Below are 17,249 nucleotides of genomic sequence, written 5' to 3'. Positions count from 1 at the left end.
ATTTCATATTTCTCGTCAGTGAACACTGGTGGTGGAGTAACGTTTGCGGAGGAACCGCCCAAACGCTGGTGTAACGTGATTCTCCACGTTGCCCCTTTCGTCTGCTCTCGGTAGACTCCGCTTGCTCATTCGCACTGCAGACTTTATTGCAGCTAGTGCTAACTGTTTCAGACTGTCGCACTACCTAGGGTGGACTCGGATCAAAGTACACGGCTAATACGTCTCATCTAACAGCTGGGCCTGGTTGAGACTCGTTTTTAATCTACTAGTAGTTGTCCAGACTACATTTTAGTTACATTTTGCAACGTGGTGGACATCTAACGGACTTCGAGACTATGAGGAGATTTTCGGCATGGGCTGTGTTCGCACTGTTGTCTCTGCTCACACTGAAAGGTAAGCGCTTCGCCCCTCTTTGTTGAGGTCTCTCACAGCCATGCAGAGTTCATCAGATTTTTCGGCTGCTGCTAAGCAATGAATAGGACCGTAGCCTACTTGAAATCTGGATACTGAATAACGGTACTTTGCGAATGAGAAGCGGCGGACAATATAATTACCATATCATTCATAGTCTACGAGTTGCAGTGACACAGCTGTGGAACATATTGTCCAGAAACATTTTGCAGTGACCGAAGGGGAAGGTTAGCTTATGGTTCCCAAGCCAACAGTTTTTTTTACAGTTGATATAAAGGCCTCTATTTTTCTCTTGTAGGTAACATAAAATAGTTTTTTTTTGTGTGCCATATTACCTGCTGGTGTGTCTCACTATGTCTAGCCTGCGAAAGGTAAGTAAGTAAAGACAACGGTCCCTAAAGGAGGCGGCCACTGACCAGTCAACTAGGCTATCTGAAAGAGGAGAGGACAAATGTGGCACGGCCTTTTGTATCCGGTATCTCTTCTACATTAACTCTTAGATTTGTTGGCGCATTTGACATGGTATAACCTTGTTTCATTTGTGCCTTGAACACACCAAAAGCAGTGCCTTTGTGTAAGAAGTGTAGAGATTAGAGAATGAATTGTGAAAGGGAAGTGAAAGTTGGGTTTGGTAAAACGACTGTTACTGGTACTGATTCAAATAATTATTTTCTGATAACAGACCATGAGGAATCATTTCATACCAGTCACCATTAAAAGAGGCCATGCCCCCCCCCCCAAAAAAAAAAAAAACTACAAAGACCATGAATTATGGAGCCATGTGGAGAGAGCCAAAAATCAATGGCAAGGTACCCAAGCCGGCTTCTGGAGGAACAGCAGACATTTTGGCAGCGGCGTCTCATTGTAACAATGACACAGTAGAGTATTTCTCACCCCGCTGTACAGGTAATACATAGGGGAGCGCTCCCATCCCCACGCATGCGCACGGCAAAGCCAGGGAGACAGAGGGCAGGTACCGGCGCTTGCTCTCTCTCTCTCTTTCTCTCTCTCTCTCTCCCAGACTGCGGAACCCACGGGAGAGGCCATGACTGAGTGACGCGCCAGAGCAATGAAGCAGAATCGCTCTCCCATGGTTAGAGATGGAGATGAAAACGTTAGGGTGGTGGACTGGGAGGCATAAAGAGGGAATGGTGAGAGGATCAGTCCTCCCCTCCCACACCCGTTCATGTCTGGGTTTAACCGAACAGCAGGCTAGCCTGCCTGCCTGCCTGCCAGGTTTTTGGTATTCAGCGCAGGTGATCCCTGCTTTAATTGAAAGCATTGTTCCTCGCCCAGACTCAGCGTGCTAGATTTGCCAACATTGAGGTGGGTGAGACGTAGCCCGCTCTTCCGCCCACCCGCTTTCTCCCACCCTCCACCCCGCCGTCACCTCCTGTCCCGAAAGAAGCTCTCTTGTTCGGATGAATAGAGTGCCGGGGTAGCGACGCTAAGACTCAGCTGTGTGTGTCTGGCAGGCTCCGACTGCACCAGCCCCCCCCCCCCCCCCAACCTCGCGCACACACACACACACACACACACACACACACACACACATGCCCCCCTTCTTCTTCTCCTGCTCCTCCTCCTGAATGAGCGTCTCCTTTCTCTCTCTCTTTCTCCCCCTGCCACACCCTCTATTATCGATGTAATTAGATCAACCCAAGATGTGTGCCGTGTGCCAGAGACACCTGAACAAGCCCACAATTGATTATTCATTACCTCATCATCCTGCCACAGGGCATCTGTGTGGCCTGGTGTCACAGTTATTTATTTATTTTTTAATTTATTTATTTATTTATTTATTTTCAAGATGACTGCCCACTGAGCGCTAAAACGCCTGCTCATCTGTGAGCATGAAAGGAATATGCTGGCTGTGTTCCTGACTGTGAGCCTGTCTGACCCAGTCTTATCGTGTCTTTTCTGCATAGCATTTCCAATAATCCCTGAGCCCAGTCTGTGAGTGCAGGAGACGGGGTGGCCGCTGAGCACCATTTAGAATATGTCCCACTGGCCAATTCAATATGTCTCGGCACATTAAGCCGCCAAACGGCAGAACTGATATCGCGGAGAACGGTCAAATCCCTGAATAGGGACTTGCCGTGATAGAGCAGTGGGTCGCGTAGATTAGGTGCCGCCATGTGACCACAGAAATCAAGTCTTGCTGAGGCAGTTCCTGGCCTGTACGGCAGGGTGCGAGTGTTTTTAACTGTTTCTAATCCTGGCCTGGTCAGCATCTAGCCTACATAGTTCATGGATAGGGTCTCAAATGATTCAGAGTGAGAGTCAGAGACTGAGCATTGGTGGAGATTAGCAAAGAGTTTGGGAAAGGAGACAGAAAGGGTGAAAGGAGAGAAATGGAGAAAGACATGGAGTGTGTGTGTGTGTGTGTTTCCTGGCAGAGGTTAGAATAAGGCTAATCTGGCTCTAACCCAGAGCTTCATACACAAGTGCGATGTGCTGGCCACGACCCCATACTATAAATAGTCACAGCAAACTGCTGTGGACGAACAGTACTAAACACATGTGTCAACTGCTTTAAAGGCACAAAGCAACAGACACATTAACACATATTTCTGTCTGTTTATAAGTAATTTATAAGTAAACTCACATACAGTTCGTCTATTGTTTTATTTGCTGACTTTTACCACCAGTCGTATCAGCTAAAACATAGTGATTAATGTGGTGATATTGGTCAAATGAGACCTAATTAAGATCAATAACTGATAATGCATGGCAGTACAAAGAAATTGAGGCTTGCAGAAGATAACCTTTTACAGCTAATGACTCGATACAATCACCTACAGCAGAGCTCTTATCTTGGCTGATGTTTGATGATCTGTTTTACTTTGTGTTTTGTTTTTAAATCTGTTGCTGGTCCCATGCAATCCTCTCTCTCTGATCTATCGCCATAGTGGAACATATGAGGTAAAAACGGTTGATGGGGGGCTCTTTTGTGTGGGTCGTATGAACACAATAGATCCTCTGTCTATAGACAGAAAGAATGTGGTCCACTGGCCTGCCGGGTGTCGTTTTCTTGGCCCCCACCAATATCTAGTCAAAGTGGAATTTGATACATTCCAAAAGCCTCAGGAATCTGGGTATAGTCCCCATCTGCAGACGCCTTTGTGTGTTCCCCACTTTCTCACTCCCATTTGTTCAGCCGGTGTGTGGCACTTTAGGGTAAACGTTACATGCGGGTATTCAAACACATAACTGGTTGACATTTGCTCGATATCTTCAGGCCTGCTTTTAGGGATTTTTGTCTGACTTTGGTGTTTTTCTTCTACGTCTTTGTTGCAGTGCGATGTGAGGATGGCTTTGATCTGGCCGACGCACTGGGAGATGATGATGATGAGCCAGCAGCACGTAAGACTCCATGACCTCATAGCCACCACTGGACACTGTAGACAAAGCACTGGACCATTGACCTAACCGCATGTGGAAGATGCATTAGGCTGTAGATCCACTCGATACAGCTGCCAAATGACAGATATTTTCAAATACAGAAATAAAATGAGATTGATGCATCTGTGTACTTTGGTGATTCTATTGATTTTAACTGTTGGTAAATGCGTTTTAACACAGAGGGCCCTGGGATATTCGTACGTACCAATACCACAACTAGACTGCTGAGTTGTTTTAGTAGTACAAGGTGAAACAACAACAACAACAAATTACATTAATATAGCGCTTTTCTCAACACTCAAAGTGCTTCACATGGAAAGCGGTTCACATGGAACCACCACCAATGTGTAGCACCCACCTGGGTGATGCACGGCAGCCATTATGCGCCAGAACACTCACAGAAACACAGAACCCGATCGCACACAAAGATATCCACTAGTTCTCTGGGGAGTTAAGTGGGGTTTAAAACAGCAATAAAGCATGTAGCCATGTGCTCTGTTGCAGCCTCACCACTAAAACCCTGTTTTGTGTTCTGAGAAGAACCCCAGTGGGTTCGCTAACTTAGACACGTTCTTCCACTGAGACATGCCAAAGTACCTACTCTTTCTATTCCTGTTACTGAATCTACTGTAGAACCGTACCTACATAAAGGGGCTATGAGTAGAATTCTGTTACATTCACAATTGTATTCAATACAGCGCCATAGAGGTACGAAGTGGTATTACAAGAGACTCTATCTGGTTATCATGGTTACTTCAGAGGATATCTGAGCAACACAGATGATAGGCGTTTTTGACATTACAGTATGTCAAAATGGCTAATCCACTACATTATGTTGCCATTAATAGCGTTTCAACATTGTAAGCTAAAACAAACCAAATGTAACTGTAAAACAAACTGGAACAAACTAAAACCTTCTGTAATGAAGGTTAAAGCAATGTAACCATGTTTTAACTATCTCCACAGCCACAGTGAAGCCCCCAAGTGTACCAGCAGGAGGAGACGGTAAGGAATCGTAATTTATTTATTTTCCTCCTACCTAATGGGGCGCTATTTGTGCTGTGAAACATGCTAACTTTAAAACAGCTAGGTGCTAATGACATGTATATAATGTGCTATACGCTACCGTGTCTAATTACTTTGTTAATTGTCTTTTTTTGACATACATTAACATCTGCTTCTGCGATAGTTCTATGAAGAAGGTTACAAAGCAGCACTGGCAGATTGCTATGCTTTAAACATAAAAAGAAAAAACAAACAAATAGTATATCAAGAATTATTGGTCAATTTCACAGAACTGGACCTCTCTGATGCCATGGATTTTGGCACTCCCACGAAAAAACCAGCGCCGCCTGCTCCTGCCCCGACCAAAGCAGCAGTCAAGCCCAAGCCCAAACCAGGTAGGCAGCAAGAACATGTGGTCTGCACAGGCTCCACATGGGCCTGGGGGGAATCAGACGCCACTCACTATCAGTCTTTGCCCCTGTGTGTTAACCTCTAACAGACTAACATTTAGCACCGGATTTCCTATGTTACTCGAAATGAAACTTCATGCCCATATCTCCTCTTTACTGACCACGCGTCTTGCGGAACTTGTGGGTTACAGTACATGAAGCATGACAAGTATGCCCTTAGAAGAAGGAAAAAAAACTCAAAAGCCCCAGTGAAACATGAGCCCTGGGCATTGTTTTCTCTCCCTTAGTGGGTGTGATGGTGAGAGTACTTGACTTAAAGGAAACCTGCCATTGAAAGCAGCGGTGTGGATTCGCCCATGTGGCTGCTGATTAGATACTATCATGTTGCTGATACACAAAAAGTCACTCCTTGAGGGCTTGGAGATAACTACTCCTGCCAATAGATATTGATTGTGGAGAATTTTCTCTCTTTCCTGCCAAGCACTAACAAGACAGGAAGTAATGTGATTTCCTGTTGAAAATGCCATTAAGGCCTTCGTTCTGTTTCCTAAACACACATCTGTTTTTGCACAGGTCAACGCAGATGATTGATAAATAGTTATGAATCTCAGTTCTCGCCTCTTTCAGGATACAAGTTATTGCTTGATGTTTGTGAAACAAAATGAGATATTTTTCACTCGTATATCATATTCATGGAATGGCAGACTGGACTTGGTAATAGAAAGGTAATAGAAAATGTGGACATTTTATGTCAGAAAATGATCAGAGCTGTCATTTCTAGTCCTTGCTGATCTGGACCTGCATAATTTAGATGCCTCTATGTTGTCAATGTGATAAAAACACCTGACTAGAATAATCAATTGTAAGGTTTTCACCTTATTAAGTCTGTTAGTGCAGAAAGAGACGAGCATGCCTTAGAGTCCTTTAGAGTGGGACAGTCAGCCGCTTGGTCAGTACCCGTTGTTGCTCTCTAACTCTACTAACCAAGTACCGCGCTCGCTCACCCGCTCGCTAACAGAGGAGACCGGCTCCGACTTCTTTGGGGCCACAGTCCGGCCCGGCCTGCTGCCTCGCACCACTCCCAGGGTGACCCGAACCACCAGCCCGCCCCGCGTTTCCAAGCCTGGTTGGTAGTCGCTTTACGTTCCCTCGACCGATCGACTCACGCCGTCTGTGTCCCATGTGCCATCACGTCTCTGTTACGTCAGTTCCATTGCTGTCTCTTTCATTCCCAGTCAAATAGGGGAAAACTATGCATGTGTGTATATATGCATGTTCATTTAAGTTTAAATGTATATGTGTAGCAGTAGCAGTACTTAATTGCACAGTTTTTTTGTATGTGCACTATCAAAGTTTTGTACATATTAGAGCCCGACCGATATGGTATTTCAAAGACCAATACCAACTTCGGTATTTGAGGATTTAAAAGAAAAAAAAAGAGGACAAAATTGAGGACAAATTTACCAAAATCAGGTCACCACCCACCCCCGAAATTCGACCATGTTTAACTTTGACCATGGCGCGCTGTAAATCATAGCTATTTTGCACAGCACAAATCTTTGTCCCATTCACTCAATCCAGTGCAAACTAGCAGCGAGTGTAGTGCATGCTGCCTCCTATCTGTAAGCCCCTTATGTGCGACCGCAGAGAACGTGTTGTTTTTTTTTATCATGGATCGCTACTTATAAGCCTCATTTGCTGTAGAGAACTTGTATAATTGCTACTTACAAGCATTGTTTGCTGTGGAGTACTTGTCAAAAAGACGGACAAACGCCTCTCACACTCAACCAATGCTAACATTATTTTACTGTTACTGTTTACTAAGCTGGAAAGACAATACTGGGGAATTTAGATGAAGGATCACTTTTTGGCTGTCCTTTACTTAATTTAAAAAATAATTATTGGCTGTTATTAATGCCGATAGCGATAGATCGGCAAATAGCTAATATCGGTCGATACAATCGGCACACGATTTATCGGTCGGGCTCTAGTACATATGGATTACAGAAAACTGTTTTCCACATGAAACCATTTTGATGGAAAGAGGAGCACATGTGCATCACTTATATACTGTTATCTCATTCTTTGTCTGTCAGTCCGTGTGTGGGTGATAACAATATGTGTCTGAGTCACAACACAGCAGTCCCTCAGTCCCTCAGCATGACTCACTGTGTCCTCTACCAGGGGAGGTGCCACTGTTTCCCCCGGTCACCATACCCTCTCGGCAGCACCATATTAAATAATGGCTAACCTATGTTCACCTATGAGACCTCTTCCCATTGCCACAGTGTGAATGCTTGTGTGATCGAGTTAGTGGTTGAAGTCGACTGACAGCTACTGTTGGGTTGGGCTGGGGTGACTCACAGGGCCTGATGACTTCGATCTGGGCGATGCTCTGGACCCCAACAATGACATCGGAGGAAAGGGCAAGGGAGGGAAAGGAGGTGAGTCATTTCTTACACAGCATTTTTATGTGACATACTATGCTGCTGTACATTAAGGGCCTGTCTCCTGTACACGGATTAATCTTAGTCCAAAGTGAAACGTTTTTGGAATTTCTCTTCAAGGACTAGGACTTAATTCATGTACAGGAATCCAGTCCCAAAAGTGTTATTGTGTATAAAAATACTTTTAATGTAGTGTAAACACTGAAAATATATAATAACAACAAAGTCATTATAAATGCATTTTGTTACCTCACTGATATCATTTTTATGTCCGCTCAATTGGCCTATATAAACTAGTAACAAGTAACAAGATGTGGTAACTCCTCTTGTTGTCAATTTCCAACGCATTGGGTGACAACAATGTTACATACCAGGTGCAATGTAAGAGACTCAATTGTTCTTATCGTCAGTGTGGCATCAAAATGAGTTTGAAGGCATCCTTTTAAGGTACCAAAACTGCATTGTGTTGCATTGAATGTAAATATAAAAATGCTGCTGACATGATGTATTGATTGAAATGACAGCAGTATGTTTCTGTATGAGGGCCTTATCACGACCGCGCGGTTAAATGTGTCTCTTTGTTTCACTGTATGGATGTTCGGAACAATCTGTGAATTTACAGTCCATTTCCACCGCAGCTATTGATCAAAGCAGGCATGCGTTAAAATCAATGCTATTTATGTTCAGTTACATTTCTGGCTCCAAGTCAGATAGCTGGGCCAACAGTGTGAGGGTCGAAATGGGTGGTGGGGATAGTGTTGTTATTGGTAATGGGAAAAAAGTCAATATATTTTTGGTTCAGAGTGTAAAGATGTTTGAAACCCATAACTGCTATACTCTATTATGTATACTCTCTCTATATGTGGTTTCTCTTAGTGAGCTAGTGACGTTTGACATTTGAATTGAATTTTAGTTGAGAATTTAAGCTCTCCTATCTGATGCAAACACCAAGGCCTTCCACCTTGACTGTACTGGAAAATAACTATAATGAGCATGGTCTTATTGAAGAGTTTCCAGACATTTGCTGGAAAGTGCCTTCATTTTGTCTACTTTTCCATAAAATTACAAACATTATAATAGGTGGCTTGCATTTGTGTTATGTTATTCTATAGTCATTGTCATTTAATAGTCATTCAAAATATAACTTATATTTGAAATGTATAACAGAATTGGGTAACGCTTTAGTTTAAGAAACATGTTAACCATGAACAAATTATGAATATGTATTAGTGGGCAACAAGGACTGTATTAAGCAACATTTTACTCAATAGGTCATTTATTCTTGACAAATCCTTAAACGTATTGGGGTCCAATTGTGATTGTTTAATGTTAAAATAACACGCTTATATTATATTGATAGAAATACAGCTGAAAAGCACAAAAACAGCATGAAAGTATTTGAATTTGATATGACTAAAACTATGATATGGGAACCCTGAGAGTTTGAACCCTGAGAGCGTTTCGTGTCCCCGTCAGACAAAGGGTATGACGGAGAGGGCAGGGGCGACGGCCAGCCCAATAACAGAGGAGGCACCGGTGGTAAGAACCCCCGGCCGGCACGTGCCTGTCTGGGTGAAACTGCCGTAGTTAACCCACTCCTGGAGAATGTCTCTCTTCTATCTGTGTCCTGTGTTCTGTTTCCTGTCTCCCCTAAAAGTCTGTAACTTTTCACCCCATACTGCCTTGGTCATCTTTAACAAAGCCTACTGGGAAGTCATGTTCGGGGTTAGGGTTTCTCAGACAGTCTCTGAAAACGCAGCAAGCTCACAGAACTAATCAATTATCTGTAACGTACACATGGCTGTATCTATGTCTGAACACAGGAATGACTAACCAGTAGTCATGCATGGGTATTGTAGTTTTTTCTGAATACCTTCAAAAACTAGCCTTTATCATTATGACCTTGTGACCCACTTGGTCTTGTCGATTGATAAATCTATTTTTTCCTCCTCCAACTCTGGTTTGCTCTTTCCCGGGGACCCTATCTTTGTTTTCTGTTTCTGTGGTGGTCAGGTCTTACTTAACTTTGGACAGAACCAACAGCATTTTCAAACAGAACCTTTAACCATTTTCTCTACTTGTGTAGGTGGCTCGTTCACTGACGATGACCTTACTGACCTTGGTGACTACAAACCTGAGAAAGGCAGTGGCAAAGGTAATGATAATAATTCCTCTATATTAGTTTTTGTACTTATGTTGTACCATTACTCCCCATCAGGTTATTCAGGTTAACTAAGATAAAAAACAAAAAACAAAACAATTATTGTCATAATGTGGAATGTGCAACGTATGCTGCCCTACAAAGGCTAAGAGCAGTATCTGCACTTCAATCTGTTAAAATTTCATATAGCTACAGTACAGTACATTTCTTAAATAAATTTACATTTTTAGTTTGCAGTTTGTATAGAAAAGTAGAGTGAAACCAAGGCAGAGTGCAATATTTGCCCTTACTGCCTTGATTTCACTTGCCAATATAGCATTCTGCCTTGGTTTTACTTGCCCTTACTCTAATTGGATATGATTAATTAAGGCATGAAATAAACAAAGCTATCTCTTTATAAAAGGTTCTCCAGGACTGACAGTCCTGATGAATGGCATTACTGTCTATTAGCTCGAAGCCCAGATCGTTTCCCTGAATTGATAACCATGTGATATTAATGGCAATATTAAATGCCATTTATATGTGATATGTGATGTGATATTAATGGCAATATTAAATGCCAGTGAAAGTATCATATTCAAAATAGTCGGTCAGTTTTTACAAAAAGTAATTAACATATACTTTGACAAATATAAGCAGCAGTGTGCAAAGGTGTCAAAGGTTAGGTTTTGGTGTGCAGCAATGCAATAATAAAACACTCATCTTTGCTTAAAATAAGTAAAACACTTCTGTGCCTTACCCATGACTCCTTATGTGTCTGACAGGAGGTCACGGGGGTGGAGCTGGAACTACTGACCTTGATAACGATGACTACGGTAAAATCTCCACTCCACCACATGCCACAGATAGCAATAAGAAACACTTACCAGATAAGGTCTTGTTAGACTGGAACTGTATTTGATGTAGGACCTTGAGTGTTTGGCGTGGAGTTAAAGTCAGTGAAATAGAATTGACACCAACATGTATTAAAAACATTTATACCATGGTCTAGATTGAAAAGGGTGTCGTTTAAAAAGTGATATACTACACCTATGAAGTAGATCTGGTAAAAAAAAGTTTAATCGCCGTTCCATATCAATGCTTATGAATGGTACTGTAACTATAACAGCGATAGTAGGACGACGGTTGAGCCTGGAGGCAGGCTTCGCAACAATGGAATCAACTGTAAACAAGCTGAAAAAACTAACGATTTTAGCTCTAAAACTCATTTAGTATTAATAATTGATTTCATATTTATTTATTTCGTAAGTGACCATGGTATAAACGGGATAATACCCTTCGATGCGTCCATTATCAGAAATAAATGGACTTTGCGGACTCCGCTTCGCGTCGGACGGTTCACGGTTCATAATGGACGCCTCGTCGGGCATTATCCCTTACGTATACCAGTTTAGCAAAATCAACTTCAGTATGCAGTATGTATGTTAAGTAGCTGCACAGTAGCTCACTTGGTGAGTCAAGTGAGCTGCAATCAGCAGGTTGAGGGTTCAAAGCTCGTCTGAGATACAATTTGTCTTGTTTAAGTGGGCGGTAGTAGCGTAGTGATTAAGGAGCTGGGCTAGCATGCAGTAGCCCTTGAGCAAGGTACTAACCCTGAGTTGCTTCGGGGACAATGACCCTTGTAGTATAATTGACATAATGTAAGTTGCTGGATAAGAGCATCAGCCAAATAAATGTAATGTAAATTAGCCATTATAGAGTCTATACCATAGACTGTACCGTAAAGACATGAAATATCAGCTCCAGTTGAATGTCACCTTGTCTCTTTTGTGACCAAACCCTTCGGGTCCCCAGATGGCACCATGGCAGAGACGGGCACGATCGCAGGCATCGTCAGTGCTGTGGCCATGGCCCTGGTCGGCGCAGTCACCAGCTACATATCCTACCAGAAGAAGAAGTTCTGCTTCTCCATACAGCGTATGTCTAGTACACTTTTTTTTATCTTCCTGTTACTTGTCTCTACAGCAATGTAAAAGGTGAACATGTAAAAACAGTTTGTGATGATTTAAATTAAGTGTAAGCATTGATATTTAGTTGTGTACCTATTTGAGAGCATATTGTTTTAATTAGTAGAAGTACTACGGTAAATGAAAGATAATTGGCTGTAGATGAAATGCTAGATAATGTTAGAGGATGACGCTGATAGTATGTGCCATGTAGCAGGTTGAGGTTTTTTCTCTAGCCTGTCTTACTCTTGTTTCATCTCATCTTACAGAGAGCTTGAATACTGACATGGTGAAGGCAGAAAATCCAGATGCTGTTGTGGCTCAGGAGCCCCAAGGTAAACATAAAGATGAACTAAAACAAAGATAATACAAAAAACATAAAGATGAACTAAAACAAAGATAATACAAAGATAATCAGAGACGGCTGATTGGAAACTCATCCTTGGCTCTCTCTCATACTGCGTGACACACATTCATATGTAGAGTTGCCCTTTACTGTCAATTATCCCATGTAGATTACTTGGGTTTGAAGGGCTTTGCTCATGGACGCCATAGCTGAGGATAGAGGGAGATTTCGGTCACAAGGCCACTTCACTTAATCTTAGACTGGTGTTATCCTCGGATGGCTGTCATGTAAGTCTTGTGTGCCTCGAAAATAAATAAATGCTGATTCACATTGTGTAAAAGGATCAACTCACAACACAAGTGGATTGGTTTAAGATTGGTTTAAATCAGCACAACTCCACTTTATCTCGGCCAGCACAACTCACTGTCACCTCAACCATGTGGCCTTGTCGAAGCTGAAATGAGAACTTTTTGTCAGCAAAGATTATAGAAGAAGCTGTGTTTATGATTCTGTTGTATATTGCACCTGAGGTGTTTAGTAACAGTGAGATGGTTGGATGAATGGCTGGGGTTAAAGGTAGATTAATAAAGGGACAACAGCTGTTTGTGTTGAGGCAAGTGTGACGAATGAGGGCATATAGTTGGTTATTAAAAAATCTAAAGATGACTACAGATATCTATTTATCAACTGTAAAGGTGGGGGATACTGCAGAAGTACAAAGCTGTGTGGAGATCGCTAAATACATACAAAACATTGCTGAGTTTGGACTTTTAAATACCTAATGTTTGAGGCCAGGAAGCCATGGTGTTTTGCCAAGAGAAATAAAGCCACAACAAAATGTACTTGACCGTATCATTGACCTGTGTGCGATTTTGGATGTACTTCCACAAGTAGAGCCATGGGCCTTTATTTATTCCCTGCTATGGAACCTTTGGAAGTGATGGGATTTAACCTTGGTTCTCTTTGTGCGTCTAGTTCAACAGACTCTTCTTCAGCCCCCCAACGCAGAGCCTCCTGCAGAGGAGAATGCTGTCTAAACTGCAGTACCAGCTTCCACCACAGGGGGGAACCAACGTGCACCTCTCAATGGTGATACACACTTCTCGCCAAATGAAAACAAACATGCACCCCCCACCCCCCACCCAAGAAATACCATCCGGACCCTGTCTCACCTACCCAAACGTTATGTATATACACCTTAATTTATTTTACCCTTTAACTTTTAACACCACTAACTATGCCTGTTTACAATGTTATTGAACTAATGTAGGAAAAATCACCATAAAGACAATGGAGATAAGGATGATTTTAAAGTTTCATTTGAAGAGATGATAAGGGTAATGCTAACTCTTAATGGCTATATTGTCATTGTTTTACGGTATTTTGTGTTTTATGTGTTTTGTTTTTTATTTGAACAATGTGTCAAAAATCAGCACCTTGGCCAACCAGCAAATTGGACTTTGAATTAGAACCAAAAAGTTTTGATAATCATTGAAAAAGAATACCGCTTACTCGTTTAGCCAATGGTTAGGATCTGACTTTTGCATGACACTTCCACAAGCACACATTTCAAGAAAGACTTTTGACTGGTTGTTGATGGAAGTGCACTTATAGTGTTTGAGCTTGTTAAAAAGAAAATTAATGATTTCATTACATTCTCCCCTTTGTAAAACCTGCCCTAATTTGTTTTGTAAGGTTTTTACATGGGCTGTATATATTTGCCTTGCTTTTGCAGAGCGTTGTTGCGGTGGTTGAAGGTTTCTGTGTTGTAGAGGACACAAGTTTTTTCTAGTTGACTTAGAAATAATTGAACAAAAAAAATGGGAGAAAAATGGAAGACAAACTTTAAATACGAACCCACAGCTGCTTGGTATGATTTGCTTTTAGGATGGAGAAAAGTAAAACTTCAAAACTGGTGCAAGGGAGGTCGTTTGGCCTTCTTGTGGGAAGATGTAACTGTTTGCAATGAAAGGTGAAAATGTTGTTTTATTTGTATATTAGGTCTATTCAGATGTCAGTGATAGAGCATTTCTCCCAAAATGGAGAGAGGCGATCTTGAATGTGATGAAGTTCTAGAGTTTCCTGTGCATATGAAGTTAACGTAACTGGATAAACAAAGTAGAGACAGGAGTTGTTGTCAGTGTTAGTGTATGGTATCATATAGAAGTTATTATTGAAGTCTTAATTATATTCCGTACTGTCCTATTCAGACTGCTCTTTGTTTTCAGCTGCAGCTGGTTGCTTGTGTAGCTAGGAAGTTAGAGATTGTTATGCTTGTATATTGCGGTGTGTGTATCTACAGGTTTTTACTCGAATCGCTGTGTTTTTACGTATACCTATATACCCACTTTGTATAACCGTGTGTGTGTGTGTGTTTGTGTTGACCGAAAGTGTTTGTGTTACGCTTTGTCCTTCCCCTTTCTTTGTTGATTCGGGGATGGGAGCGGCTTTGTCAGAACTGAACTTAGCATCCGTGTTGGTAGTTTCGTAGAACGATTTTATTCAAGGGTTTATTTTATTTTTGATTTTCATCTTGGGACAACTGTTTTTGTCCTGCTTGGGACTCTGCTGCACCCGTTTCGGTTTTGTCTCGCCTGTCGCCTCACTTGACTCTAGGCCTTACCACGCCACGCCTCGTCCTGTCCAGTCTGCCTCTGCCGGACACCTGTAGCCTCTCGCCTGTAATCAGTGCTCACTCGATCGCTCCTTGGTCTGTTCTCCCATGCACTGAAACCCCTGTTCTACTCTGAAAATTTCCAAAACAGAAATGAAACATAAAATCGTATATAATCAACCTCAAGCATTTTCTCAGGCTCCTTCATTTCTTTCTTAAGAAGCTTGTTTGTTATTCGATTGGACATATAGTCAAATGGTTTACCTACCTACCACTCTAGGTTGTCTTTGACATTTGAGTTGGCATCATGGCAAATAGTAGCCATAAATGGCAAATGAGCACCTTGTGACAGAATGGTTATCCCTCAGATGTCTGAGGCGCTTCAGTTCTTTAGTGAGTGGACAGAGGACTCTTTCAGGGCATGGGAACGTGACCGTAGCCAGTAAGGTGCACCTTTTGCTGACCTCCGATGCTGTTATTTGACAGCACTGCACCGCCTCTCCCCTAAAAAAGCCTTACTCAGCCTACTCACACCGGGGGAATGAAGTACTTGTGGGTGCCAACAGCACGAGAGCTGCCTACTATGAATGTGCTAGATCTAGCCCATGAAACTGAATGTTTACCGAATGTAATTCTTGCAACTGTTGGCCATTTTGAAGGTCTGCTTCAACTTCTTTGCATGATTTTTGGTATCAGTAGTTTGTTATGCAGTCTGATGTAGCATATATCGGTGCTTGTTTAGAATAAAATAAAACAACAAACACCAAAGTAGAGACAATGACCAGATTTGCCTCTTCCTTTATCCACTCTTGGCCTTTTTTTCCCTGTTCCTGCCGAAGTGAAGTTAAGGAGATGCTTTCTAAATGTTTGATGATCCTGAACTAGAGCTCTTGATACAGTGGTCTATGACATTACCAAAAATACCACCTATTTAGAGAAAGCTGTGACAATTTTGAAATGTTCTGAAGTGTCTTGACTAATACAAAACATCTCTTGCATCATATCATATGAGAATAGCTTCAACCCAGACGTACAAAAACACATCTTGATGAACAAAAAGCAAGACTGTTACGACTTCTGCTGTTGTTTGGTACCTTTTGGTATCTTTGACACGTAACTGCATTTCTGAGTCAGGATTGGTTCGGTGGACTAAGTTACTAGTGTCCAGTGTTGGTTGTAGTTTCCGTGGTTTCGAACCGGGGCTCCCTGATGATGACTGGACAGAGGCCGCAACACCTCACTGATTGTATCCACGATGGTGTGCACAGAACTGTACAGACATGCATGTTTTGGACTTTTTCTAGCTTGGTAGCTATTGACGGTTTGTTCTCTTACTGGATAACTTTGGTTTTTGATTTGTTTTTTAACTCCTCAAAGGGTTGGAAGATTGATTGTTGGGTGGCCAGGTGTTCTGGTCCTGGGTTATGCACTGCCAGTGACACGCCATTATTCCCCCAACACCACTACGCCAGACACATCCACACTCTGACACTGTAATATAGGGCTGCACATTAATCGGCTTGAATAATGATTTTCTCCTACTCTTAACCTGAAGAACTGTGTACCGGTGGCAGTGTTGGAATATATATATATATGAGTGTGGAAATGGAGCAACATTGGTGTTAGAAATATGGAGGGGTGCTTGTTTCAAAACAGGAGATGCTTGTGCCATCTACATCAATTGTGTTGTGGCAGACTAGGTCTGAATAGCAGTGCAGCATCCCAAATACCAGTGCTTGTTTACTAGCATGAAGACTGCCTTTGGGGAAATGCAATTTGTATACACACACACACACTCATAGGCAAGCACCTACACTTAGCAGCCTCATGCAATTTTGCATGTGTGTACACAAACACACTATCAGCCACTCCTTACTCACACTCACACACACACACACACACAAGTCTTATGATGGTACAAGGTGCAATCTTGTGACAATCTCCACCTTTAGGATTGTTCCGTTTTTATTCTGCTGTAAAGGTTTTTAGCAATGCAGTTCTTTACTAACCCCTCCACTGTAGCTCACTGGCAATACATTACTGGAAGAGATTATTATGGTGAAACCGAATAAACTGCCTGAGGGTCATCTTGTGTTTTGTGGTTTATTCACTTCCTCCTCCACTGGAATGAGAAGTTTGTGTTTCTATTAAGGTTAAAAGCAGACTGAAAATGAAAATATTATATGAATATATATATATATATATATTGTGAAATAATTTATATTATATCATAGAAAATGGAAATACTTTCACTATATTGAACAAAAACTAAGAGAACACAATCTTTGTTAAACCTAAATGTATTATTAGGAAAGGCTACACCACGTCTCAAAATATTCAAAATGAAAAATATGACTAATAATTGCAAATTCTGTATAAAATAGGAAGAAGGTGCAGACTAATATTAGGAAAGGCTAATATGACTAATAATTGCAAATTCTATATAAAATAGGAAGGAGGTGCAGAATGATTGACTATATAACAAATCAAAACATTTGACATTT

At 41.8% G+C, this 17,249-nt stretch overlaps 1 protein-coding gene across 2 annotated transcripts; it reads left to right on the top strand.

Moving 5' to 3' along the window:
- Positions 1-163: 163 nt before the first annotated feature.
- Positions 164-16,832, top strand: cd99l2 (CD99 molecule-like 2). 2 transcript variants are annotated; one of them, XM_076289347.1, is made up of 11 exons: positions 164-393; positions 3,712-3,777; positions 4,783-4,821; positions 5,112-5,216; positions 7,598-7,675; positions 9,155-9,217; positions 9,765-9,833; positions 10,604-10,654; positions 11,634-11,756; positions 12,055-12,120; positions 13,107-16,832. In XM_076289347.1, the coding sequence occupies exons 1-11, from the start codon at positions 336-338 to the stop codon at positions 13,166-13,168; spliced, it is 780 nt and encodes a 259-aa protein (XP_076145462.1). In that variant the 5' UTR covers positions 164-335; the 3' UTR covers positions 13,169-16,832. The 2 variants fall into 2 exon arrangements, with proteins under 2 accessions (XP_076145462.1, XP_076145463.1); XM_076289348.1 differs by lacking the exon at positions 9,155-9,217.
- The last annotated feature ends 417 nt before the right edge of the window (positions 16,833-17,249 follow it).

Source organism: Alosa pseudoharengus, unplaced genomic scaffold (assembly GCF_046254945.1).
Source record: "Alosa pseudoharengus isolate Yale_2024_CS ecotype anadromous, Long Island Sound unplaced genomic scaffold, YU_APseudo_1.1 YU_APseudo_1.1_scf_17, whole genome shotgun sequence".
Lineage (NCBI taxonomy): Eukaryota > Metazoa > Chordata > Actinopteri > Clupeiformes > Clupeidae > Alosa > Alosa pseudoharengus.
This window is presented reverse-complemented; position numbering and strand designations above follow the sequence as displayed.